The 25,814-nt window shown below is 34.5% G+C and overlaps 4 protein-coding genes across 6 annotated transcripts; 2 read left to right on the top strand and 2 right to left on the bottom strand.

Annotated features, from left to right (window-relative positions):
* Window positions 1-4,592: 4,592 nt before the first annotated feature.
* LOC18592198 (putative glucan 1,3-beta-glucosidase A) lies at window positions 4,593-8,792 on the bottom strand. The gene is made up of 8 exons (XM_018125388.2): window positions 8,586-8,792; window positions 8,351-8,470; window positions 8,047-8,244; window positions 6,929-7,087; window positions 5,742-5,911; window positions 5,487-5,642; window positions 5,043-5,395; window positions 4,593-4,947 (listed from the first exon to the last, which is right to left on the bottom strand). The coding sequence occupies exons 1-8, from the start codon at window positions 8,769-8,771 to the stop codon at window positions 4,766-4,768; spliced, it is 1,524 nt and encodes a 507-aa protein (XP_017980877.1). The 5' UTR covers window positions 8,772-8,792; the 3' UTR covers window positions 4,593-4,765.
* A 1,322-nt stretch (window positions 8,793-10,114) lies between these two features.
* Window positions 10,115-12,926, bottom strand: LOC18592197 (putative glucan 1,3-beta-glucosidase A). The gene is made up of 8 exons (XM_018125482.2): window positions 12,741-12,926; window positions 12,536-12,655; window positions 12,250-12,447; window positions 11,780-11,938; window positions 11,462-11,631; window positions 11,217-11,372; window positions 10,764-11,116; window positions 10,115-10,580 (listed from the first exon to the last, which is right to left on the bottom strand). Exons 1-8 carry the CDS (start codon window positions 12,924-12,926, stop codon window positions 10,399-10,401), a joined length of 1,524 nt encoding a protein of 507 aa, XP_017980971.1. The 3' UTR covers window positions 10,115-10,398.
* Window positions 12,927-14,616: 1,690 nt separating this feature from the next.
* On the top strand, window positions 14,617-16,023 carry LOC18592196 (major pollen allergen Lol p 11). The gene is made up of 2 exons (XM_007018783.3): window positions 14,617-14,902; window positions 15,518-16,023. The coding sequence occupies exons 1-2, from the start codon at window positions 14,749-14,751 to the stop codon at window positions 15,841-15,843; spliced, it is 480 nt and encodes a 159-aa protein (XP_007018845.2). The 5' UTR covers window positions 14,617-14,748; the 3' UTR covers window positions 15,844-16,023.
* A 4,685-nt stretch (window positions 16,024-20,708) lies between these two features.
* Window positions 20,709-24,917, top strand: LOC18592195 (Phosphoglycerate mutase family protein). 3 transcript variants are annotated; one of them, XM_088809322.1, is made up of 9 exons: window positions 20,709-20,957; window positions 21,680-21,942; window positions 22,234-22,457; window positions 22,692-22,810; window positions 22,951-23,107; window positions 23,238-23,339; window positions 23,437-23,556; window positions 24,406-24,468; window positions 24,575-24,917. In XM_088809322.1, the coding sequence occupies exons 2-8, from the start codon at window positions 21,681-21,683 to the stop codon at window positions 24,448-24,450; spliced, it is 1,029 nt and encodes a 342-aa protein (XP_088665448.1). In that variant the 5' UTR covers window positions 20,709-20,957; window position 21,680; the 3' UTR covers window positions 24,451-24,468; window positions 24,575-24,917. The 3 variants fall into 3 exon arrangements, with proteins under 3 accessions (XP_088665448.1, XP_017981849.1, XP_017981848.1); XM_018126360.2 differs by having other exon boundaries at window positions 20,710-21,048; window positions 24,406-24,458; XM_018126359.2 differs by having other exon boundaries at window positions 20,710-21,048.
* Window positions 24,918-25,814: the final 897 nt, after the last annotated feature.

Genomic DNA, 25,814 nt, shown 5'->3' with positions numbered 1-25,814 from the left:
ATATATATATATATATTCTCCTCTTTCATTTGTACCTAACTATTTATTGCTTGATGGCTAAAAGTCTTAACTAAAAACTTTCTTGACTTCTAATATTGGAAGGGAAGATTATTTCACCCTTTTTTCTGCCGATCTTGAAGTTTAAGTGTAAGAGTTCTTGTCTAACTATGAAAAACTACTTCTAAAGCAATCCTTTTTTTTGGTTTACATGGTTATTATTAATTATCTTATTATAGCACCAATGCTTCTAAATTTGATGTAGATGCTCTTACAAGTACATGAGCAATTTGAGCTAATTAATTACAATTAATAAAAAATTTGGAAAGTAAATAGAAAAATATATTCTAATCAAAAGTACATAAAGTTGATTAAATATTCCTAAAAAGATTTGAAGAGTTTAAGCAATATTATATATGTAGTTGCATAAGCAAATATAATTAAAATATTTTCCTTAAGTCTATGTTTATAATAGTTGTCAACATGTAGAGATATGTAATGTTAATTATTCAGAATAGAATATTAAACTCTCAACAATATAAATTATATAATACTAATTAACAATCAACAAAGCTATATTTTATATTCAACTATATATAACTAGCTAAGATATGTCAAAATATACATTACATGTATATAATTATTGTAGCACCAGAGCATCAATTGGTTTATTAGTTGTTGTATGATCCATTACTTAAAGAGTAGGATTTAAATCTCATTTCTTTCAATTAAAAAAAATGCATATAAATATTGTATCTTACTTGTACGGTTTTTGGGGTCTATCATGCGCAAGTGAGCTGATGAGCAAAGGAAATTAATAGACTTAACTATCTGTTAGTATATTATTCTTACAGCATCCATGATAGTGACTAGAAATGCGTTCTTGAAGTGGAAAGTTGGGGATATGAGTAAGATCGATTATGAGATTTTGAGCTATCAAAATCTAAAGTTACATTTTTTTTTCTTAAAGCATTTGGTTCTTTTAATGTGGAGAATATGCCAGAAAATAAGTAACAAAGAGAAGTGCATATTCTTATAACACATCTAACTTTTTATCTTAGAGGGGATATAACTGTTTTGCTTCAAGTGTGAGATTTTCCAGCACCTACTTTTGAAGATGCAAATGGGTTGAGGGGATTGCAAGTGAAATATTTGCAAGATTACACAAGATTTTGCTGGATATTTGGCTTCCAAAACACAGTTGAAATCTTTAATAGTTTTACTTTCTATTATAATCTGATGTATATGGAGTCTTTTCCACTTTCTCTTTCAAAAAACAAAAGATAACAAGATATTCTCAGCATTTGTAACATAATAAGTTTTGGGGCATTGTTCTTTCTTTTAAAGTGAACCCACTTTTCTTCATGACAATGACCTAAGAGAGAGATGGAAAGGAAGGCAGAAAGAGGACAGGAAAAAATTTTAAAGAATCCATCCTGGTTTTTGTGAAGCTCAATGCAATGTGAGTGCGCAAAGTGCCTAGTCTGTCTCTCTCAAAATGCTAATTGCTTGTTTTTAATAAGTTTTAACCAAAGGGCTTTGAGACTTTAATTTAATCAAAGGTCAGAGCAGCAGCCAGTCATAATGGAGCTTGCTGCAATCCAAGTCACTTCAGTGACTTTCCCCAAATTAAATTAAAAAAAAAAAAGAACTTTATTGTTATTTCTATATAGCATCTTTTCTCTTAGCCCAGCATAACCCAAGTACTTTTATGCTTCCTTTGGGAATGGTAATGCTTTCTCCAAACAAAATGGGAAAAGATTGTACTATATGAATTGTTATCTTAGCATGAAGATTTTCCTCGTCTGTCCCTGCCTACCAAGCGGCACATACATCTTTAGTTCTTAATTTTAGACTTCGGAGACTGCTTTTGGGTTAAAACATATTGTGGATCAAACTAAATGATGATTTAAGCAGCATGGTGAAAAATTATATATTTTTTACTCAGATTCCAATTTGAATTGAAGAACATCTGGATCGTTTAAGAACCCAAATGCAATGCCAAAACCACCCTTGGTGAGCTTATATAAACATGTTGATCTTGAAAGACTGTAAGCTTGGTCGGATTCAACATCGGCATAAAAGGGCTCCACACTTGCTGATAATTAGTCTGACACCCTGGTAAGTAATAAAACGATATGGACCGCTGAGTAAGAGAGATTGATTCATGGCTAAAATAAACGAGGTTTCCTGTTTTCTGTACATTAACTTCCCAATTCTCGGCTATGATGCCATTCCGATGCAAAAATATCAAATGGATGAATCAAAGATAATGATTGCTAGATGTAGCAATTACTTGGAACTAAGGAGTTTCTTTCTGGGGTTGGACCCATTTTTATCAGTGGTCCATATCCTTGACGTGAGAAACAACACATGTGAACAGCTCATTTGAAGTTGAGATGTCCATGTATGTGTTTTCTTTAATAATTTGCCAGTGAAATTGTTAAGCAAGGTGAAGTTTTTTCTTGTGAGCTACGTTTACCCACTCTAGTGGGAGATTTCTGAGGGCGTCATCACTTGCTTCTGCAACAATGATCAGTTATTGTTTGGCACCCACCATCACAACTCACAAGAAGAAAATCTACTCCATCTTCTTCAGTAATGTCTCTTTCTGAAAATGTTTTTTTTTAATCAATTATCAACGTCGAAGAAGAAAAACCTTTGCATAATTACATCCAACTTTTTGGTGTTGTTTTAAGCTATCACTAAGTTGATGTAATTTTCATGGATGTAAAATATCATAAAGCTAGATATACAATTATAACTGGTTTTAGTGGCTGAACTATATGCTTAATAATACCATTATTTGCATATAATCTCCTCCTATAGTAGGGCGCCCACCCAGAAAACAAAATATCTTCATAAATCATAGGGCTGTTGCTAGAGTGCTGGGGATAGATAGAGATTTCAGATGAAAAAGATTTAACCAAAGGAAGAAAGAAAATCTAATTGGTAAACTGTGGGATGACAGATTAATTTATGATGTAATAATTATTGCCTTCCACTGGCATGGACATGATAGACAAAAACCTATGATGCATTAATGTATGCATAAAGGTTAGACTGTCACTTCTTTCTTCCATGGATTCCACTCAAGCTTGATTCTTGGGTTCCATTTGTGGGGTGTAAAGAAAAGAAAAGAAAAGAAAAAATTTGCTGTTGTGCACCCAGCAAAGTGCAAAGACATCATTGGTAGCAAGACGCAGCAATTAAAAAGACTTCCCTCATATCACTGTCAGCTTTTAGGCCGATTCATCCCTGTTGTTTCACTGGCTGTTTCCAGCTTGTTCAAGCTGTTTAATGCAGTTTTGTAACTTGTGAGAATTTCAGGTTTTCCCTGTCAAATGCTACATTCGTATCAGTTTTGGACAGTTTCTTACTACATACTTTGCTCCATAGCCTCAAGTTGGGCCCCCCCTTATGGATCTTAATTGTCTCACTTCTTTGGATTACAGCTCAGAACAATTAGACTTGATGACCCAAAACATTAAACTGACCTAAAAGACTAAAAAGTGCACACACACACAAAGGACATAAAACATGAATTGTGCTACCTCTAAGGTACATATTATTAAACTATGGGGACATGTTGTACTCTCAATTGTGCAATTATATCTGCCCATGGAAAGAGGACAAATTTCAGTTCAGAAAAAGCAATAGAAAAAAAAAAGTTGGGAGAAAAAATATATAGAAAAACAAAAAAAGAAAATTTGAGTAGTCCACGTGTTTAATTTAGATAAAATTTGTGAAATAATTTGTTGAAAATTAATTAAAAAATGAAACTTGTGAAGGATTGTATGTGCTCTGTCATGTTAATGGAGGAAAAAGCAAATCAACATAGACCCACAAGCACATACATAAAATCTATTCGACCAACATCGAATCATGAAGCACATGTCATTAAATATATAGTTATATAAAATACTTATATTTATGTATTTATAATGTTATATTTAAACAAAACCTATGATACCTGTCAATTGATGAACTTTTGTTTTTAATAAAATAATAATCAAATGAAAAGAAAGAATATATAAAAACATATTGATACTTTATTGCTATTCATAAACGGAAATAATTATTGTTTGCAAATTGATACTTTGATCGACTATCATTGCCCTCTTATAACCGTTTAATTTAATGTTGTTAGTCAAATGTGTTTTGACTTTTGAAGGTCTCAAAACCTTTTTAATTTGAGATAATATCTAACAAAATTTCTGAATTATTTAAGAAAAATCAAATAAGTTCTTATTTTTTATTATATTTAATTCATTATTTATATTTTTATTTTAAATCAAATAAATTTTTATAAAAATATAGAAATTTAATTGACAGTTTTAAAAGAAGGAATATTTATTTGAAAATTTTAAAATAGTTCAGGAACTTTTTCAAATATTATACTTTTTAATTTCTATTGAAAGTGTCTTTTTTATACTGATTAACTTAATTGGACAATTCAATCACTATATATTTTTAGGAAAGAAAGGAGAGAAAGAGAATTGAGCATTACGTCGATTGTTCCTGAGTTACAAAGTTGGCATATATTGCGTTATTTAAATTTGACTCAAATGATAAAGTGAGGTGAGATTTGGATAAAGAATTGAAGTCCAAATTTAGTATTTTTTTCCTAAAAATAAAAAAGTAGTTGGGGTGTCTATAACCATGCTACAACTTTTTTTCTTTCCTTTATTCTTTTTTTTTGGGGGGGGGGGACATGTTGCACCCTTTATTTACTTGCTAGATGCTCATATTGCAACCTAAGGGCTAACTAAAGCTTGATATAGCCGTTGTTGATCATCCACTCGAGGCTCCAATGTCTGTTGACATTCCTCAGAGTCCAGTAAGCCCAACCAAAAGTCGCCCTCCCGTAAACCTCTAATTGGGCCTTGGCGAACCTTTGGTAATCCTCTTTAGTAGCTCCACTAACGTTCCACTCAGCCACCCATTCACCTGAATCAATTGTCATTGAATTAACTCACCAAATCACCATAATTTTCATCAAAAAGTAATGAATATCATAAAATTTGCAGGAGGATGATTCTTACCAACAAAAGTCAGAGGACCATTAGATGTAGTAATATGATTCAGCTGCGAGGACCGGTTGGTGTAGATAAAATCAATGTTCAGTTGGACCGTCAAGTTGTTGAACATGTCTTGGAAAAGATTGTAGTAATGTACATCGATAACGGATCCCCTTAAGCCACTGGCCATCGGGAATAGCTCCCTTGGCTCCATCGGTCCTAGCCTATTCGACAACACTACAAAAGCGGTCGAAGAGTGCCGACGGACGGCGGCGTAACCGGCTTTGTAGTATTTGGTCACGCTCTCCAGTGTTGCTCCTGGGGAGAGAGGCTCGTTGATCAGCTCAACTGCATAAAGGCTTGGGCTCTTTGCATATCTATATTCAAGGACCAAGATAAGGAATATTAAGTTGGAAACAGAAGGTTAGAGTTGGTTTGTAAAGGAAGAGTGGATTGCTTTGCTTTTACCTGGCTGTTAAGAATTCTATAACAGCAACTGTTTGGTGTATGTTTTCATCTGTCTTGCCCCATTCCTGGGAGCCATCTCTGGAAGCGCTGTGCTCCCAGCCATTTTGTGAACCAGGTGCAGCATGTAGATCAATTATTACTTTTAACCCATATTTCCTGCGAAAAGCACAAACCACAAGATCAATGGGGACAAAGTTTCGGTTTCAATATTTGGTAAATAGAGGTTCTTGCAGGGAGGAAAAAGGATGAACGTACTCTGCCCATGAGAAGGCATGGTCTAATGCTTGCAAGGAGCCCCCAACATAAGGCGGGGGTGGCGTTGGATCGCTGGCTATCCACCAACCAACCGGAATTCTGACAGCATTAAGTCCATTTTGTGATATAAATTTAAAGTCTTCTTCCACAATGAATGTTCTCCAGTGGTCCTGAGATATGCAATGACACATCAAATGATTTGTACTATGATTTACGCTGTTGGTTAGAAGCATTATCAAATTGCTTATCAAGGTTGCTGTCTAAAATAATATTTTGAATTATTGATCAATATCCAATAATTGAATCCCAAGAATATACGAATATAATTCATCTTTTAAGCAGATATAATGTACTCTCCTCGAAGAAGCATCTGTGGTCAACATTTATTTCTAAGATAGATGTGGTATATAGGTATCATCTGACTACGAATTTTCAAAGAGTAATTAACCATGATTGGAGCAAGAATTGTTGCAATAATTAATTGAGGTATATTTACTGGGATGCAAGCATTGCCAGTCGAAAGATCAGAAATCTGACACGTTTAGCACTGTTCCATCTCTCTCTCTCTCTCTTTGGAGGTCATCAGGTCAACAGCCAACCTCCATTATTTATTTTAAAGGTCAACAAGTCTTGTATCTTCTAAGTCAATTTTATCATGCATCACACGGTATAGTTGGCCAAGCAAAATCTGCATATAGTTGAGATTACAATTTGCATATACATGAACATGATTCCCTTTGTGGTTGACCCCATGTAGATTTGATACCTTAAGTTATTGATTGGTTTGACTCTTTTATTTAGCAAGAAGTTTGAAAATCAAATTTTTTTTTTAAAACTTGTCAATTATAGTAATTACTTTGAGAGGAAAGATTCAACCCCAAACTTTCATTTTTTTTTTATAGTTATGTATCTTTTAAGATATTATTAGTATTACATAAATTTTTTAAATATAACAGACTTTTTATGATATTCCATGAAAATATTACTTTATATAATAATTTTAAAAAAGACCATTAAGGAACTCGTTAATCTGATTTTTTTTCTCAAGCATGACAGCTAATTAGTTGAAGAAGGTTATCATGAAGCTAACTTTACATTGATAATGTCTAATTAAATGACCATCGCATTAACATTATTTTTAGTAATTAATCTTACTATTAATTTAATTTATGTTTAGCGGTACTTACCCTCATGACTTGTGGGGCTCTGTCCGGGCCATAGCCATTAGTTACTTGAAACTCGCCCTCAAGCCGTCCGGTCATCTGCATCACAAATACTGATGGATCATCATCTCCCCACCCACTACCCCCCTGCGAATCAGCTGTCACCAGCTCTTCTGTTTTCGCCTGCGAATTAGATTATTCAAAGGGTGCTTCAATATTTTAAGAAAACCATGAATTCATCTTTAATCCATGGAGTAGGGGAAGACCTAACAAATATATAATAGTTTATTAAGATGCCAATTGAACTTTGCCTAATTCGTCCCACCTCAAATCATGGCCATATAGGAATAATTAATGGATTTTGTTTAGTGGGGGGTAATTAGAGTATTTTGATTAACCTTACTATTATGAAATGAGAGCTATCTCAAGGTATACTTTAGACTTTTAGAGTTACAAAAAAAGAACATTCTAATTTCAATTGCAATTGTTTCAATGAAAAGTCACTCAAGACTCCCAGAGAAAGTTATAATTCTACTGCATGTGCTAAATTAACAGTAATTATTATCCCACTTGTGAAATATGATTATGTTATTTTGAATTTTCAATTTTGTTACTATTAGATTATATTTAGAAAAGTCTAATTTATTAAATTCATCTTATTTTATTTATTACAAGAGAAACTTTCATACATATTAGATAACTTTTCACACTAATCAATAATCATTAGATTAAGATGAGATTTTGAATTTTCTTGAATATTATTGACTTTTATTTTCAAGATTAATTAATTTATTCTTTTGTATAAAAAATGACTATTTTTTTATTTGGCCTTCTTGTTAATTGCGGTAACGTTCATTACTTTGCTAACTTATGAATGATAATATAGCTACTAGTTTATATAGAAAATTTCGATATGATGCTCCAATGGCGCCATTTGGTACGGCACAAAACTTCACCATACAATACAAGCTTAAATGATAAGAAAGACTTCTAGCTTATTTCCTCTCTTGTTAATGACTATGCCAATGATTGATCATTCTTACAAGATATTACTTAGCCAAAATAATAATAACAATAATAACAATAATAAAATCCAGAATGCTAAGAAGAATGGTTTTCAGACTGATATAAGGTAAAATTACCTGTAAGTAGTACCCATTTGGTGCTTTGATTCGAACCCGGTTCCTATCATTGGAGTCCCTCACAATCTCGAAGGTCTCCGAATTTCCAGGAGTTTTTGAAACAGCTACCATGTCGATCCCATTTCCATTTGTGTCAAGTCCAATGAATTGCTTCTCAAAGACCGTAAAATTAAGAGCTGTCCCATTGATCCTCCACAACTATCCATAGCAAGGGGAAAAACATAATAAGATGAACACTGAACTTCTGAAACAACAGGAAAATTACTTGTATAAAACTTCAGAGACAAGGGTAGCTTGAGTTTACTCTAAAGGTTTCCCAGCCAGAAGCAGCAGTCCGGTTGGCAACTATGATACTTCCTCCACCTAGCTCGGCGCAAAGATATTTTCCGGTTGTTACTGACTTGAACTGAAGCGCAGTTCCATCCTGATGATCATATCAATGAAACAGAGAAAATGTAACTTGAGTTAATCATATGGTTTCATGAATAGTAGCGATAAAAGGGACAGACAGCTCTAAGAAAAAGGTTGAATATCCAAACCAAGAAGTCCTTGTTCAAGATGCCATCAAAAAGAGTAGGCTTAATCCAACCTTCTGTCACAAGCCAACCTCCTAGATTAACTGCTCTAATCCGGAAATTTGGGTCTACCCTCCCCTGACAGAAAGATAAAACCAATGACAGGAGGACACAAATGCTCAGTACATGCCTTGTTGAGGAGACCAACATTTTGATGTTTCTTTTGTTTTCACTTTCGTATGCCCGCCTCTAACGTGCAGCTGCATATATACACACACACACACATGGCAGAGGTTGGAGCTGGGAGTCATAATCTAGAAGAGCTGAATGTTGACCAAATAGACGAGTTGAAAACGGCTGTACCTGTATTATATGGATCAAGAATCTCTGTATTGTATCTTTTGCCAATGTACAGGTCGCATTCACTTAACTTAGTCTAAGAAAAATTATGTTTAATTAGTCTCATTTTGTTATTAGTCCACATCAAAGCATTCTAAAGGCTGATATCCAAGTTTTTTTTTTTTCCAGTCAAATCCATACATAATAATGAAATGCAATAACAATATTTTTATTATGTCAAAAAGAGATGCTCAATACGGTATATTTTGTAGCATTATAGACTGACGGCTGCTTGATCATAAACGGCTGTTTTGAACTGAATTTGTATATAATAACATACATTAGACGTGACAGTCATAGCTGGCTAATGTTATTGCTCTTTCCCCAACTCACCATTCTCATGGACTGAATGCTTAAAATATTGAAAGGGGAAAAAATTATCAGAAAAGATGAACAAGTACTTTGACGACGTAGAATGTTTTAAACGTCAGATTATATATTGATGATAATGCACGGTGGCGGTTCTGATGACAAAAGCATGCTTCCATAAGTTAGCTTCTAGTTACTAGTTATTACTTCCACAATATCTTATCAGCCGCCAAGGATGATTCGGAATGAGAAGAACAAAGAGGGTTGATCACTGGATTAATGGATATGGTGTTAGTGGAAGCCCGCATGTTCATTGTGGGGTTCAAGATGAATGAATGGTGACAAGTTGACAACCTCTGGAAGAGTTGCATTTTTTATTTACAACACTGAATTGGATCATCTACCGACTAAAATCAGGGGACTTTAGCCACTAAAAGAATAGCAATCATTAACCTTCTTAAAAACTACTGCTTTGTTTGCCACTGTTGCCTAATTTTTTTTAATAATTTGGACTTTATATATGCATTAATTAGCTATATACTGATATTGATATCTCTTCCAAGATTCATCCATGTTTTTCATAGAAAAAGTCCATTTATTTATTTCGGTCCACGTTCCCTCGCTAATCCGGTGAGGTGGTACCAGTGCGTGAAAGAGCAATGATTGAGGGAGAAAAGGTTGACTCAAAAAAAAAAAAAAAAGTGGAATTCAATGGTGAAAGGTCAAATAAGGGCGTTTGAATGGTTTTATTGCATAGTTGTAACTATTGTTGGCTTTACAAGTAGTCGGTCGCAAGAGTGAAACAATCTTCTTCGTCAATGAAACTGACATTAGCTGTGGAAAGAAACAGTGGCACAACTAGTCTTATAGGCTCATTTTCATTCCCTCAAAACAGTGGCTGAAAGAAACTGCTGTTTTTCCTTTCTTGACCAGGCAAACCAGTGAAAATGAGCATGACCATTTTCAGATATCGATTTGAATATAGGCCTTACAAAGCAAAAAATCACATTGTCCAGGCAGACGAATTTTGAGTTTTTCTTCCCAGTTAATATCTATGTTTGGCTGAAAGAATAACAACCGGAGAAGGCCCGAAAGTTGTGGAAGGAGTCCAATTATTGATGTTAAAAAGCTAGAGTTTGATGTAGCCATTCTTGATCATCCATTCAAGACACCAATGATTGTTCACATTCTTCAGAGTCCAGTAAGACCACCCAAATGTGGCACGCTTGTACACCCTTTTTTGGGCCTTTGCAAATCTCTGGTAATCCATTTTAGTTCCTCCCTTGAATTCCCACTCTGCGGTCCATTCCCCTGGAAAACAAGATAGCCACAAACAAGCAGCAATAAAATTTCCATTTATTGGCATTACACAACTTTTTTTTTTCTTTTATGGGATACTTGGGAGAGGAGGGATTTGAAAATAAAGATCATCCAGTTAGTAATTAGAATGCGAGTGTTATCAGACTATAACTCGTGAGAATTATAGTTGCATACCTACAAAAGTGAGAGGGCCATTAGATTTGGTTACATGATTCAACTCTGTGGAGCGATTAGTGTTGATGAAATCAATGTTCTGTTGGACAGTCATGTTTCTGAAGTTATCATTGAAGAGACTGTAATAATGGATATCGATAACGGATCCCTTTAAGCCACTAGCTAGCTGGACCAGCTCAGTTGACTCAGATGTTCCTAACCGGTTTGACAACACCACATAAACTGTTGAGGAGTGCTTGCGGACAGTTTTATAACCGGCTTTGTAGTACTTAATCAACCTTTCTATAGGCACCATTGGGGCACGTGGCTCGTTGATCAACTCTACTGCGTATAGGCTTGGGTTCTCCACGTACCTAGATGTGACCATGATAATGTCTAGAGCCGAATAATTGCATGCGTAATATAGCAGATTATGAATTTATGACATATATATCGTGGAGGTTTGATTTTCACCTGGCTGTGAGAAATTCTATTACAGCTATTGTCTTTTCCAAAGTATCATCTGTTTTGCCCCACTCGAGTGAACCATCTCTGGAAGAGCTGTGTTCATATCCATTCTGAGAACCAGGTGCGGCATGCAGATCGATTATAACCTTCAACCAGTATTTCCTGCATGCAAAACACTATCGGATATAAGATATTACTAAGAAGATGCTTTTCTGTTACTGCACTGATTCTGCTTAGAGTGATAAACTTACTGAGCCCAAGAAAAAGCATTGTCCAACGCATTCAAGGATCCCCCAACATAAGGCAAAGGAGGCGTTGGATCACTAGCTATCCACCATCCAACTGGTATTCGTACTGCGTCTAGTCCATTCTCCACGATGAATTTGAAGTCATCTTCAACTATAAAAGTGTTCCAGTGTTCCTGCATGCAGTAAGCCATTAAGTTTTCCATGCAGTTGACATATGATTGAAAGAATTTCACTTTATGGAGAGTTAAACAATGTCATATATGCCGCAATTGCACTGATCAAGCGTTCAGTATTCTTGGTAGTCCATCAATTTGATCCCACCCTCATAATTGGTGCAGCTTTCTCTGGTCCATAACCGTTAGTCACTTGATATTCACCATGAGCTGTTCCATTTACAGTCACTATAAAAACAGAAGGATCATCATTTCCCCACACAGTGTTGCCTGCATAATCAGCTGTCACAATATTCTCCTTGTTCACCTGAAAATTAGAGAGACAGAAATAGTCAGCAGCAATGGGCTGCTGTAATGGCTATGCACTATTTTGTATGGATATAAGTTGAAAAACTTTTCTTTCAGAGTAATTCATGAGAATACAAAAATAGCATTAAATTTAGATTATCAGCAAATAAAGTCATATACAACTGCGAGTGATATGTTAGTTATCAGCATCTGGATAACATTAATAGCTTTTTCCTGATCCAAGACTAATTAAGCAACTCAACTTGCTGAACTCGTGTCAAAAGTCAGAAAACAGTATTATGTAAAGCTCTCAAGTTGCATACTAATTACCTGGATGAAGAACCCATTCGCTGCTTTAATCCTTACAAGACTTGAATCATCAGGTTTCCTGACAATCTCAAACGTTTCAAGTCTAGCAGGCGTTTTTGAAACAGATACTACATGTGTTCCGTTTCCAGCATTTTGTAGTCCCACAAACTGGTTGTTGAAGACACGAAACTGGAATGTACTCTCATTTACCCTCCAAAGCTGAAGAGCATATGAGTATTGCTTTTATCAATCAAATCATGTACTGTTATTAACTATTAAGCACATGGCATTGGCAAAGTTAACTTACTCTAAAAAGCTCCCACTCCGAAACAATTGTTTGATCAGCAGCTATACTTGTTCCTCCACCAGACTTGGCACTAAGATATTTCCCATTTGTTACTGATTTGAACTGAAGTGAGTTTCCATCCTAGTGAAACAGCGACCAAAAAGAATGAAAAACATAATTCATAAAAAGAACAGTGCAACGAAGGATGGTTGCACATTTCACATACCAGAAAATCATTGTTTGGAATGCCATCAAAAAGAGAAGGTTTAATCCATCCCTCTGTAACCAACCAACCTCCAAGATTAACTGCTTTTATGCGAAAATCTCTAGTCCTTCTCCCTTTTGAAAGACATAGCATACAAGAAGATAAGATCCAGAGAAGTAGCAGCTTCCTTTTTGAGAAAATTGCCATTTTGGTATATGCTGGTTTATTCACTTGCAGCATACATTGATGGTCGTCATTGTATATACCATGTGTCTTGAAGTTGAAGTGCACCATATCTTCCCCAGATATCGATATACCATTGTTTTAGATTGAAATAGTCGGTTGTTGATAAAGTGGAAAGCAAAAATTTGTCTTGTCCTTGGATTAATTTATTCAATCTAGGCAAGAAATATTTTAAAAGAAAGACTGGATAACATATCACATGGGCAAAGGAGAGGAGCAGTAATGGTTTGAGGAGCTCCAGCTCTTATGAGCTTGAACAATGTCATGCCTTGATCAGTTTTAGAAGTCGATTTTAACAGTCTTAGACATCTTTTTGGCCTGATTGCCTTAAAGGAAAACTTAAAAAATTGACTTAAGAAATCTTACTTATGTTCTGTCCCATTTTCAAAGATCATGTACTCAAGCTCAGCTCACTGAAGTTTTCTTAGTTCAACTTGTTCATATTTTTCTTATTTTCTACACACAAAAAGATGATTAGAGCTGTCATTGACGTTCATGCTTAGCTGTTCCCTGTTGCGTCTTTCTAGTTCTTCTAACTATATTATTTAGCTCATGGCTCGAAACAATAATGAAAAAAAAAGGAAGCAACACATTGGATCCATTTCCTGCTTTTATTGATCTTGATATCTCGGAACTTCAACGTTAGACTTTAACTCATGTACCCGTCCTTCTTGGGAAGTTTCTTCCTTCTGAGTTATATACAAGTAACCTTGAATGGAGAATAACATAGTGAATTCAATAAACAATTTCAACAACAAAAACTCTACCCGGTAAGCATTTTTTGTGTATAACACTTCACCAGGAGATTGAATAAAAATTTCGGATGCTGTCTACCATAACAAACTCACGTAGGAACCCAGCACTCAATTTCAATATACAGAATGTGTGTCTATGCTAGTATAACTTTTACATGAAGATAATGATAGTTCTACTTTCACTCCCAAATTTGGCTCTACTCCACACTTGTGCGCTACAATCACATCAGTGAGCTAAGTTCTTTGAAGAATATTTGAAGAGATGGAGGAGCAAAGGAGTATTTTGTGAATTCATCGTAAAACTGGTCCCTGAGAGGCTTAAATCGCAGTCTCTGTCTGGGCCATTGTCCAAACTGCAAAGGAAGAAACCATCACTTTACGGGCCTGTCTAAAGGAACTTGGGCACTTGGCCCTAAGTCCATATCATGGATTCACCTCGTCATGTATGAACACAAATGGACTGGCTTCACGAGCGTGATTGGTGGTGGTGATTGAAGAAAGAGATGAAAACAGTTGCCTAATAATAATGCTACTGCCATCCCACTCCCAGCCCTCAACTTTGCTTGCCTTGGCATCCTTCTCAAAGACCCCATGTGACCACCTCCCACCGACACATGCCAGCTGCAATCAACCACGACCCGTGTCATATCCTCTACTTTCTCCCTCTCCAATCCGCTTTCCAGCCCCCAATAAAACCTCCCCACCTCACCATCCTAAACCCATCTAATCCACCAAAACACCCTTTCTTCCCTTCAATATTACCCAAAAGCCACCACCGCTTTGACGTGGCATCTAGAAACAGCAACTCTTATTCTCTTATCGACCACACCTGGAAACACTCTCTTAACGCGGCTTAGCCAGTTTTCAATTTTTTCACTTTTCTTTAATTTCCCTGTATCACTGCGCTTTATCATCACCCTCTCTTTATGCCTTTTAATTTGTTGCTAAGAATTTAATCTCCAAGCCCTCTCTCCGTTTCTTCAGCATATTTCGAGAAAAACCCAGATTTCAGAGAAATAAGCAAAAAAAATATGGCCAAAGTACTGTTGCTCATTGCACTATGTGTGCTGCCAGCTCTGGTCAGTGCAACACGAATGGTGAAGAACCCTTTGGTGGTGCAAGGACAGGTGTACTGTGACCGTTGCCGTGCTGGTTTTGAAACCCCTAAGACTAGAAACATGGCTGGTACTTTCCGTTTCTGTCATTCTTTTATGCTATCTATGTTTCCTGTGTCAGTTTTTGTGTGTTATGTTGGTGGCATTGTTAGATCTGGGTTCTTAGTTTGTGAACAGGTAGATCTGTGGACTAGTTTGAGGCTTTGATGTTACATGAGTTCAAGTAAATAGGGGTATGGAACGTAAGATAATGTTGGACTGGTCGTCAACTGGTCTTTTACAGAACTAGTGAAAACCACAAAAGTTTACATCTTGTAGAAACGGCAGAAGGCAATTAGCCTAAAAATATTGAAACTACTTTTTCTTTTACTATAATTTTGCAACTGACGGATCAACCCTTGTCGTGAGGGTGATTGTGTCTCTGGGCGATATAAAGATGTGATTTTAACCAAAAAGGGGAAAGCTATAGGTTTCCAAAATTATACATTTGGTCATAATTTTATTGGACCAAAATTGCTGGTTTATGGAGATGGAATATAGTTTATGGTTCTCCGATCAAATCCGTTGGCTTTTGGTATTTTGGGAATTGAATTTTTTTTATTAGATTTTACTGTTGGGTGATTAATGGTACAATTTGTTGTTTTTGGTTCTGAAATTTGGTTTATTGTGTCTTTGTGCTTTGTAGGTGCCAAGGTTAAGGTGGAATGCAGTGACAGGAAGACCGGCCAAGTTGTGTACAAGAAGGAGGGATACACAGATTCAACTGGACATTACAAGGTTGTTGTGTCTGAGGATCACTTGGATGAGATCTGTGATGCCATTCTTGTTAAGAGCTCCCAGCCTGACTGTGCCAAAATGTCCCCAGGTCGTGAACGTGCCCGTGTGATCTTGACCAACTTCAATGGCATTGCATCCAACACCCGCTTTGCCAATGCCATGGGCTTCATGGCTGATGAGGCTGATGCTGGCTGTGCTGAGATTATGAAGCTATACCAGGAAGAAGATGTGTAGAGTGTGGTCTCGAGTTTCTTGCGAGTCTAATGGACTAGTCGGCATATGATGTTTGTCTGCTCTTTGTTATGTGAATTGTTTTGTTATTTCTCTGTTTAGAGGACTTATAACTTGTCATCCTTGAATTCTATTACAATTTTATAAATATGCTAGCTTCTGTCTCAGAAGTATTCTGGGTAATCGCTGTTCTTTTTCCTTGATGAATCTACCTTAAAATGATATCGTTCTCGAACCTATTAGTTCTAGAAGCTGCACACTGGAACCAACCGGCGCCTGAACCTGCCCTGGCCGAACCTATTGGTGCAGGTTATATCCAAGTATCTGCTTGATGGTGTGGCTCACAGAGCAACGGATCAAATCCAACTAAATGGAGTGGAATTGATTCCTTCACTAACATGGGAAAGAACAATCGATTCTATTAGCATGGAAATAGATAATGGCCGTTACTGGTTGAGTGTCGATGCAGATTTCTATCTTTTTCTCTCCTGTTGAGAGATGCTCACTCACTTCTAAATTCTAAGCATATGTTTGGCAAAGAAAAAACAATTGTATAGGAAAGGAATGTATGTTGTCATAAAACTATTGGATCTAAAAATTTTCACTTCCAGAGAACTGACTCAAACTGTCCAGGGCCTCTAGGCCGCGATTGGCAAAGTAAATCCAATGGACTCTGTTTTAAGCCCTTGGGCCACTAAGGAGTCCAAACTTTTTTCTCCGCTTCCTTTTCAATTAATGAAAATTTAAAAGTCAATTTGAAAATTTAATCTTTGTATCGTACTATCTTTTCGTTATAATTTATGTAAGTTGATTCTTTGTATTCTCAACAATTATCAATTTCAATTTAAAAGTTAACGCACCATTAAATAAGTTGATTTGATGTTTTGGCGAAATTATTATAACGTTATTAATTATTGGACTGAATTTAACAATTTTTTGAAGCGCATGGATGATTATAATAGAGGGATTAAATCAAACATTTTTGTTAAAAATTTGACCAAATATAAAATTTCCAATTTCCCAAAAGTCAAAACTTTGCATTGTGCACGAAGAGACTACTTCTAAGGTACGGGGGAACCATTTTCAAAGATAGACGTGAGTTAAATTAGTTTCACCTTAAATATTTATTTTCTTTAGCAAAACAAGAATAAAGCATCATCATCTGTTAAAAAAGTGGAGAAGCAATATTTTATCTATATGAATGTTACAGCTTATAAAAACCAATTGGAGAAGCAACTTAATCAGGTGACATGGAGTTGTGTCAAGTATTTGTCATTGAATTATGCTTATTTGTCATTTTCTCTTTTCATTCATTTCTGAATTTTACTTGGACGTATAGTCCGCATGACATGTTTCCTTTCCTCATTCATTTAGTGCTCAACGAGAAGCTTGAAACTTTTACCTTTTATATTTAGAAAGCCTTTTAAATCTTGGAAATGGGGTAGGGTTTATAAGGTAAATCAAAATCATATTCTCTTGATAACCCATTAACTTGTTTTTGACTTGCTAAGAAAAGTATACACAAAGACACAATCAATGTTACGGTCCACATTAATTCTTTTGAGATATTTTTTACTTTGACTCATTAGTCTCACGATTTTATCTCATAAAAAACTTCTCACAAATTGAAAGTATCATTCTAATACATAGTCCATGTGAGATTCATAACTTCCATCTAGGAGCATGATATCTTCCCTTGCCTCCTCGCTAAGAGCATATCTCAAGGATGTGAGATTCATATGGTTACACGATAACACCGTGATATCCTCTCTTACTCTAACAATGGCTTATTGTCTTTAATAACACATCATTAATACCTCAAAGTTTGCTTTGATACTACCAAATTTGTCACGCCCCAAACACAAGGATTTAAGACATAACAAACACCACATACTTATGAGATGAATCTCATGTAAAGTAATAATATCATACTTAGTGCTTGTTTGGCCTAATTTACTTTTAACTTATTTATTTTTTAAAAATAAAAGTTGGGTCAAATAGTATTTTATGGAAGCTCTTAAAACAATTAACTTTTTTTAAAGAGCAAAATTTTAATAAAAGAGCTTAAAAAAATCCAAATAGGATTTTTTTTTAAAAAAAACACGTTAACTTCTTAAGAGAGTTATTTTAAAAAAAAAATCCTTTTTCAAAAAATACCTCCTCCTTCTCTTTGTCGATCTCCTTCTTCTCTCCCTATCTTTGCAAATCATCTTTCTAAGTTTTTTCTTTGTTTTTACAAAAATTAAAAGAAAAAAACATTCAAAATTCAAAAATGCGTTCAAGTACTATTTCTTCTTTGTCTTTCTATTTTGTTTTTCATTTTATTTTCTATGGTTCTTTTTTTTGCCTTGAAAACTCTTTTTACTGTTTGAAATTTCTAAATTTATTATTTGATATGATAATTATGTGATATTATTTATTCTTAACTTCTTTTGGGTGTATCTAATTAATCAAATAAGTCAATTATTGTTCTTAACATCAATTTTGTTCAACTCCAAATGTCATAAATTTCAAGTCAATCTTTAAAAAATAAGAACAAATATTTTTTTTAGTCTTCTTTTATCTTTTAGCAATTCATAATATTATAAGAAAAATTATATTTTTTTCACACTCATCTTTTTTTATTTGATTCAATTTTTTTCCTGATTTATTAAATACCTTTTATAATAATTTTAATCAAAATTAAAATTTATATAAGTTGTTTTACCAAACAGCTTATCTATAAAAAAAACTTATAAAAAGTAAATTTACCAAATAATTTTAACTTAAATTTAAAAGCTATTATTTTTCATAAAAGTTTTATAATAGTTTTTAAGTTAAAAAAAGTCAAATCAAACATGCTCTTAATAAAATATAATATCTCTAAAATTTTTTCAAAAACCTCAAATCTCAAAATATCATATTAAAATACAATCATCTAATAACATCTCCTTTATCTGCTTTTTTCTTAAACGTGTAAATAATGTCATATTTTGTAACTGATATTAACTAAACTACTCTATTTGCTTAAACATCCTTTCTTCTATTTTTTCTTTCTTTATTAATAAACCAAAAATCATATTCTCAATTATAAAAAATTAGACTTGAATTATATTTATTTATTTAATATAAATTATAACTTAATAATTATTAATTTATTTTTTATATAATTAATTAAGTAGAATATTTTTGTGAGGTATTACAATCAATTAACACAAATCCTTGCTGCAATTCAATTCATCCTGAATCCAGAGAAGCAGAAGAACAATGCCAAAGCATATTCTTTCAGACGCCAGCAAGACTCATTAAACCTTGCCTGCAGCAATTGCCGCATACCAAACACATGAGACGTCCCCCTTTTTTGACCCTTAATCCAGGAGAGAGTCAAAGACTTCAATTTTTGAAGGCAGACCTTGGTAGGTGAGTTCTTTGGTCTGAAAAAACATGCATGACCCAAGCACGTGTAAGATCAAACCGCACAAGAAGGAAGGAAGAGTTAGCAATGGTGTTAGGTGGTTTGAAGCAATGGTGTGAGGCCTTGAGGGTTGCTTTTGTTTGGTATTTGGGTTGGGGTTAGGAGGGGTTTGGTCCTTACAATCCCACGAAGGGTTGTTACCATTTCTTCCCCAAGCTCTCAAAATTAAGCCTCATGTTTTGTCATACAAACAGTCATTACCATTTAAAAAAGGGTCACGTAATCATTGATTATGTTCTCCATTTGTAGTCATTCACTCTCTACGGATATTATCCAAATATTAAATTAGCTACAACTTGGCTCAGATCTTCAGAAATCCAATCCCCAAACTAAACAATTGTAAATATTTTCAACGTGGAATTAATACCAACTACTAATACATTTTGCATCAAATTTGGCCCATCATACAAAAAACAATTCAACAATTTTACACTCCAATTTAGCAAATCGATAGTTAGTCTAAAAATAGCCAGGGCTGGACGTACCTTATAACTAGTGACACCACTCATTCCAAAAATTTCTACTTAGTTATATTAGTTAATTTAGAGTTTATATAGTTAATCATTCTAATGGATTTATTAATTTTTTTTATAATTTTATAGGAAAAAGGATTAAAGATTTCAAGTCAAATTAGATTTATTAAAAAATAATTTATATATTAATATTTATATATTATATTTAAAAGTAAAAAATTCTCTCTATAATTTAAGATTTTATTAAAAAAGTCAAAACTTAAACTACTCTCGAAACCTAAAGTGATGCTTTCTCTTCTCGATCTTTGATTACGTTCTTCATCCTCTCAAAGCAACTCATTTAAACTTCAATTGTAAGTAAATTTTAAGCTAATTAAGTTTTTAAATACTTCAAATCTAAATATTTTTTAATTAATTTGATAGTTTGAGTTTATAATTATAATTTAGTTAATAATAAATAATATTACATATCAAATAATATTTTAAAAATATAAAATTATTTATTTATTATATATATTATTTGATTGTTTAATTTTTATATTTACCTTGTGATGTGTGAATGTTTATATTTATTTTTTATTAATGAATATAAAGTTATCATATTATTAATGTTTAATAATTAGAAGAGAGAGATTCGAACTTTATTCTTTAGACAGGAGATCATGCATTAATCAATGAGCCAAATACTCGAGTGCATCATATTATTAATGTTGAACTTAATAATTTGTCCACTCAAAAAACAATTTTCGATCCGCCTTAATAAAAAATTACCCTGACTGAATAAAAACAAAGCAGAACATAAAGGAAAAACCCATAAAATTTGTGTCTTGTTATAAGAAAAAAAGGACACTTGGTCGATTGTCATTAAGCTGCTCCAATTTCCAAATATGTCCACATCTAAAGAACGAAACAGCAACGATGGCAACATCAACGGTTGTTCCTATAAAACCTGAGAGTGTTGCATCTTACAAATGCTAAAACAACTCAAGAGTTTTCCCTCTTTCTGATTTGTTTTGGGCTTCTTTGTCTGTTGAAATTGACACGTAAAAGCTGTGACTCGTTATTAACCAGGCCTCCATCTCCTTCTCCGTCAACTTTTCTTTCTTCTTCTCCTTGTAATAAACTCTGCCCCATATTCGCATTTTTTCTTTGCCTCGGTTTCTTCGCTGTTGGCCTATATAAACCCGAAGGTCAGCTTTTTCGTGTACCCAACAAGGCGAACAACCTCTTTTCTTTTCTTCTGGGATTTTCATTTTTGGTTTCTGGGTTGTTGTCTTTAAGGTTTGGTTCCATCTTGTACACCATATTTGTCTCATTTCCTGGATTCATGTTGTCTTGAAATTTTAATGTTTATTTGATTTATGATAGAAAAGCCCACGCCGATAATGTTGAATTTGCGTCTTTGACTGGGATACCTTTTCGATTCTTGGATCTGCCTGCTTATTTTTCAATATAGGTTATTTGCTAATTATAGTGTTTATGATCGACTTCCAGGTAGACAAAAATTTGTCGTTTCTTCATTTTTTTCTTATCTCAAATGAATTGACTTTTCTAGTGTTTTGTGGTGGCGTAGTGATCCTAGAGAGGTCGATTGTGTTTACTGAGCTTGTTGCCTCCCCTTGAATGTTGTTGGAGCTTGTTAAATGATTAGGTTGTTAATCTCTCCTAAGTCTACTTTAACTATAGATTTAGAATGAATACAAACCCTTAATGGCATAATTACGAGTTTCCTGATAGCAATCATTTGTTCCAGCCTCCTTTTCTCATTTGGTAGGATGGAAGGGCAAATGCACTATTCTTGAGCAAAACATCAGTTTGTCAATAATGAAGACTTTCTGCTGTATATTTGTGCTTCATTTTGTCAAGTTATGGAAGGTGTTCTTCTTACTACCTGCTTATAATGAACTTTCAGAATGGCCAATGCTATGTTGCACCAAACAGTTGGTAGTCTTCACCTTCTCAGCAATTCTGGAATTCATTGTGAAGTTGGGAACAATTCAGTAAGGTTGCTTCCCAAAGGTTTTAAGGTGGACGTTGGGTTCTCAAAAAGAGGGACTTACAGTTCTGGAGAGAGGAAATTCAGTGTTATTCAAGCCTCAGCTTCCCAAACTTCTGTTTTTGATCCTGTTTTATCTCCCTCAAAAATTGGCACCCATGAATCTCGCAAGAAATCAAGTAAGCCAGACCATTGTAGACATCGTTTCATATTTAATTTGCATTATAATAGATCAATGCACCATTGTTTCTTCATCACTATAAGCTAGATCCAACTGCACTTTTTAGCCTTTCTTCACAAGTTGTTTGGGTAGCACAAATCCTAATTTCTCAAATTGCAATGGCAGACTGCATAAGCACATTGATTCCCAACTGATGTAAGTGATTTGGTATTTCCTCATAACTTGGGGAACAAAGTTGGGTTCATTTTTGTTAAACCTTCTGATTTTTTCCCCCTGATATTCATTGCAGATGAAGCAGCTTTGATACTGATTCGCCATGGTGAGTCTTTATGGAATGAGAAGAACCTGTTTACAGGTTGTGTTGATGTGCCATTAACCAAGAAGGGGGTGGAAGAGGCAATTGAAGCTGGCAAGAGAATCAGCAACATACCTGTCGACATGATATACACATCGGCACTAATTCGTGCACAGATGACTGCTATGCTAGCCATGACTCAGCACCGCCGCAAGAAGGTAACTTGAGGAAAAATAAATTATATTGCACCTAAAGTTTAGGTGCTAGTGACTGCTTGGTGATACTGGGGACTTGATGCTGTCATCATTGGTCATTGGTAAAATCATGGACGTGGTTAAATGGATTTGAAGTTATTTAAAACCCCATATTTCCTTCCTAACAATCCAAGTGTGGTGATTTTATTGTTCGTCTATTTATTAGATTGATAACCTTTTAACATTGACTGTTGGCAGGTGCCAATTATCATGCATAATGAGAGTGAGCAAGCAAGGGCATGGAGTCAAATATACAGTGAAGACACCATGAAGCAATCAATCCCTGTTATAGCAGCTTGGCAATTGAATGAAAGAATGTATGCACTTTGTCTTTTTCTCTGTATCAAGAAGGATGAAGTCATATTGCTCGTGCTTTTGTGATTGTCCTCTTACTGGATGTCTCAAATTTTCTCAATTTTATTTCATGAATGATTCATAAAGTATCCTTCCTGTGCAGGTATGGAGAATTACAAGGTCTTAATAAACAGGAAACTGCAGATAGATTTGGGAAGGAAAAAGTTCATGAGTGGCGTAGAAGTTATGATATACCTCCACCCAATGGCGAGAGTTTGGAAATGTGTGCTCAAAGAGCTGTTGCATATTTTAAAGATAATGTAACTTCTATATCTGGCTTTATCTGTTATCTAATGATTTTGTCAATCTGTAAGGCCTTAGATAACTTTAGAGATTCAAGTTCTTTAATACAATTTATTAGCACCTCACAACAAATATATGATTTTGCAGATTGAACCCCAACTCCTATCTGGAAAAAATGTTATGATTGCTGCCCATGGGAATTCATTAAGGTCCATTATTATGTATCTTGACAAATTAACCTCCCAGGAGGTATGCACCCTTTTCTTTGTTCCATTCAGGATGTTTTCAGTTTTCCTGGTTCTCTTGTTTTAACAATAAGGCTATATTTGAATTCTTCATGAGACAGGTTATCAGTTTAGAGCTATCAACTGGGATTCCCATGCTTTACATTTTTAAAGAAGGAAAGTTCATTAGGAGGGGAAGTCCTGTAGCACCAACAGAGGCTGGAGTCTATGCTTATACTAGAGTAAGCACCTTTCTGTCTGTATTATTCTTGATCTATTATGGACCTGTATGTAAGTCCATTTACTCTGCTGCTTCTATTTATATGCTTTTGCTTCCGTAGCATGGAATTGATAGGTCAATTCAAGGTTATAAAAAGACTCAGTAGGTATTATTTCATTAGTGTTTTAAGAAGGAAAGGAGATAAAAAGGGGCATGGAAAGCATGAAGCATTTGGGCTTTTGGAATATTTCATTGGCTCTTGCTTTAAAGTTTTGGAGCATCAGGAATAACCTTGGAACTTCTGTGCAGAAACTAAGGAGTTAGCTGTTCAGACTGGTCATACAAATTAAAAATGCTTCTATCATACGATATGATTTCAGGAATAGTGACTTAAGTTTTTTTTTTTTTTTTTTGAAAGGTAATTGTGACTTATGTTGTCTTATAGGGAAAAACATTTTGGGTCATATTATTATAGATAAGAATCATGATTTCTTCCTCTTCTCAACATTTATTGAATAATCTTTTGTTTGGAACTAGTAGTCTTATGAAGCTGATGTAAAAACTATACTTGTTTTGTGAAGTGACAGACTGAAACATGATGGTACATGGAAATTAACTGATTTATATGAAAGGAGCTTTTCTGGTTGAATTCTTAGGGTTGACATTAATCTGGAAATTATGCTTTATGTTCTTACCTTTGGTATTATGGGTCTTAACCTCAAAAGGAAAAACTAGAAAAGTTTCAGTAGAATTAATTATTACTAGTACTATCTATATCCTCTTGTTTTGAGGGACTTATTCTGACCTTATTAGCTGGAATTATTAAGCTTAATCGAGGAAACTAATCGTTCTGCCAATTGAATTTCTACAGAGGTTGGCTCAATACAGGCAGAAATTAGATGAAACGTTGCATTGACATTTCCTGTAAGTATAGGTAACATCAAAATCTGGCTTTCATTTTTACTTTCTTCTGTGTATTAGTATAGTAGCCCCCTTTGCAACTCAAACAATTTTACACATTTTTTTAATCTGTTTTCCAGGGGCTTCCTTTTGCATTACCATCTACAATTAGTGTTGGTTATAATGTTGGACCAATAGCTCAGAAGGTTAGCTGCCGTCCCAGTTGATTTTTCCTATGGATGCGCCCAACCTACTAGTTGCAAGTCCCTGCCTACGTCCTTAAAAGTTCTGGTTAGGTGTCTGTGTCGAAGATACTGAACATTCATACCCTGTAATAGATATACTGAAATAAGCCTTGTTTTATTTGATTTTATTTTTTTCAGTCTCTACGGTGCTTTTAATGATTTCAGTCATTTGTGCTTGTATCGAGAAAATATGGACTGGAAACTCGTCTTTTTATCCAATTTGATTACTTTCTTCCAAGTGCTATTGCATCAGGTTTATCCCTGGGCTCTCTCTCTGGATGGAATGTAAAGAAAGAAGGGAAGATGGTTCGTGTATGTAAAATCCAACAAGACAAGCAGTCAAGCATTATTCCAATGCCAAGGAAACCTAAGAACAACAAAAGCATGCTTTGTATGCATCCAACCCATCTTCCCCAAGAGTGATGAGGATTTTTTTTTTTTTAATTATTTTGGTTATGGTGATCTTGTCGCGACAGAGTGAAGCCCATCCCTTTCAGGATGAAATGCCAACAATTTTCGTTTAAAATAAACCTCATTTATGGCGGCTGCTGACTAATACTAGTAAGTGAGAATCAAACAAAGTTGCATGCCTGAATGCCATCTTGATTTGGAAAAAGCATAGGCTAATTCTGCTCAACTGATGCATTAGCTCGGAGCAGATGTCGGTGCTATGCCCAAATGGGAATGGACGATCCGAGACGCAGCCTAATTGAGCTTATCCAGCTCCAAAACCATAGCTGCGGCACAACCATTTTCCAACTGCACCGACATACAGCCTTTAAAATAATGGGCAAAATGAGCTCTAAATAGCTATGGCCCCTCATAATTAGTTATTATTTATATAAACTTTGATATAAAATATTATAACATATAAATTATATATTTAATTATATATATATATCATTATGAACGAAGTTTGTAAGTTTTAATATTATATTTGTAAAAAAAATAATGATAAAATTTTAATCCATTAAATCAAAATCGAACCAATCAAAAAAATTCTATATTTGATCGGTTTAATCTTTCTTTATATTTGATTAATTTTAATTAATTTTTAAAAAATAATTATCTATTTAATCTTTAAATGTAATGAACCAAACAACTCAATTCACCCATTTGCTCACTCCTACCTTAT

This window comes from Theobroma cacao, chromosome 8, assembly GCF_053813885.1.
Source record: "Theobroma cacao isolate CCN51 chromosome 8, ASM5381388v1, whole genome shotgun sequence".
Lineage (NCBI taxonomy): Eukaryota > Viridiplantae > Streptophyta > Magnoliopsida > Malvales > Malvaceae > Theobroma > Theobroma cacao.
The sequence above is the reverse complement of the archived record's forward strand: the minus strand, read 5'-3'. Positions and strand labels throughout refer to the sequence as shown.

What these genes read in the sequence shown, in the direction of transcription:
- LOC18592198 (XM_018125388.2), bottom strand. Translation starts at nt 8,771, where the DNA reads ATGTTGGTCTCCTCAACAAGGCATGTACTGAGCATTTGTGTCCTCCTG. An exon ending in CATGCCTTCTCATGGGCAGA is followed by an intron (nt 5,643 to 5,741) that starts GTACGTTCATCC and finishes TGCTTTTCGCAG; the next exon opens with GAAATATGGGTTAAAAGTAA. An exon ending in TGGTCCTCTGACTTTTGTTG is followed by an intron (nt 4,948 to 5,042) that starts GTAAGAATCATC and finishes CAATTGATTCAG; the next exon opens with GTGAATGGGTGGCTGAGTGG.
- LOC18592197 (XM_018125482.2), bottom strand. Translation starts at nt 12,926, where the DNA reads ATGGCAATTTTCTCAAAAAGGAAGCTGCTACTTCTCTGGATCTTATCT. An exon ending in CGAATGGGTTCTTCATCCAG is followed by an intron (nt 11,939 to 12,249) that starts GTAATTAGTATG and finishes TCTAATTTTCAG; the next exon opens with GTGAACAAGGAGAATATTGT. An exon ending in TGGCCCTCTCACTTTTGTAG is followed by an intron (nt 10,581 to 10,763) that starts GTATGCAACTAT and finishes CTTGTTTTCCAG; the next exon opens with GGGAATGGACCGCAGAGTGG.
- LOC18592196 (XM_007018783.3), top strand. Translation starts at nt 14,749, where the DNA reads ATGGCCAAAGTACTGTTGCTCATTGCACTATGTGTGCTGCCAGCTCTG. An exon ending in TAAGACTAGAAACATGGCTG is followed by an intron (nt 14,903 to 15,517) that starts GTACTTTCCGTT and finishes TGTGCTTTGTAG; the next exon opens with GTGCCAAGGTTAAGGTGGAA.
- LOC18592195 (XM_088809322.1), top strand. Translation starts at nt 21,681, where the DNA reads ATGGCCAATGCTATGTTGCACCAAACAGTTGGTAGTCTTCACCTTCTC. An exon ending in CTCAGCACCGCCGCAAGAAG is followed by an intron (nt 22,458 to 22,691) that starts GTAACTTGAGGA and finishes GACTGTTGGCAG; the next exon opens with GTGCCAATTATCATGCATAA. An exon ending in ACAAATTAACCTCCCAGGAG is followed by an intron (nt 23,340 to 23,436) that starts GTATGCACCCTT and finishes TTCATGAGACAG; the next exon opens with GTTATCAGTTTAGAGCTATC.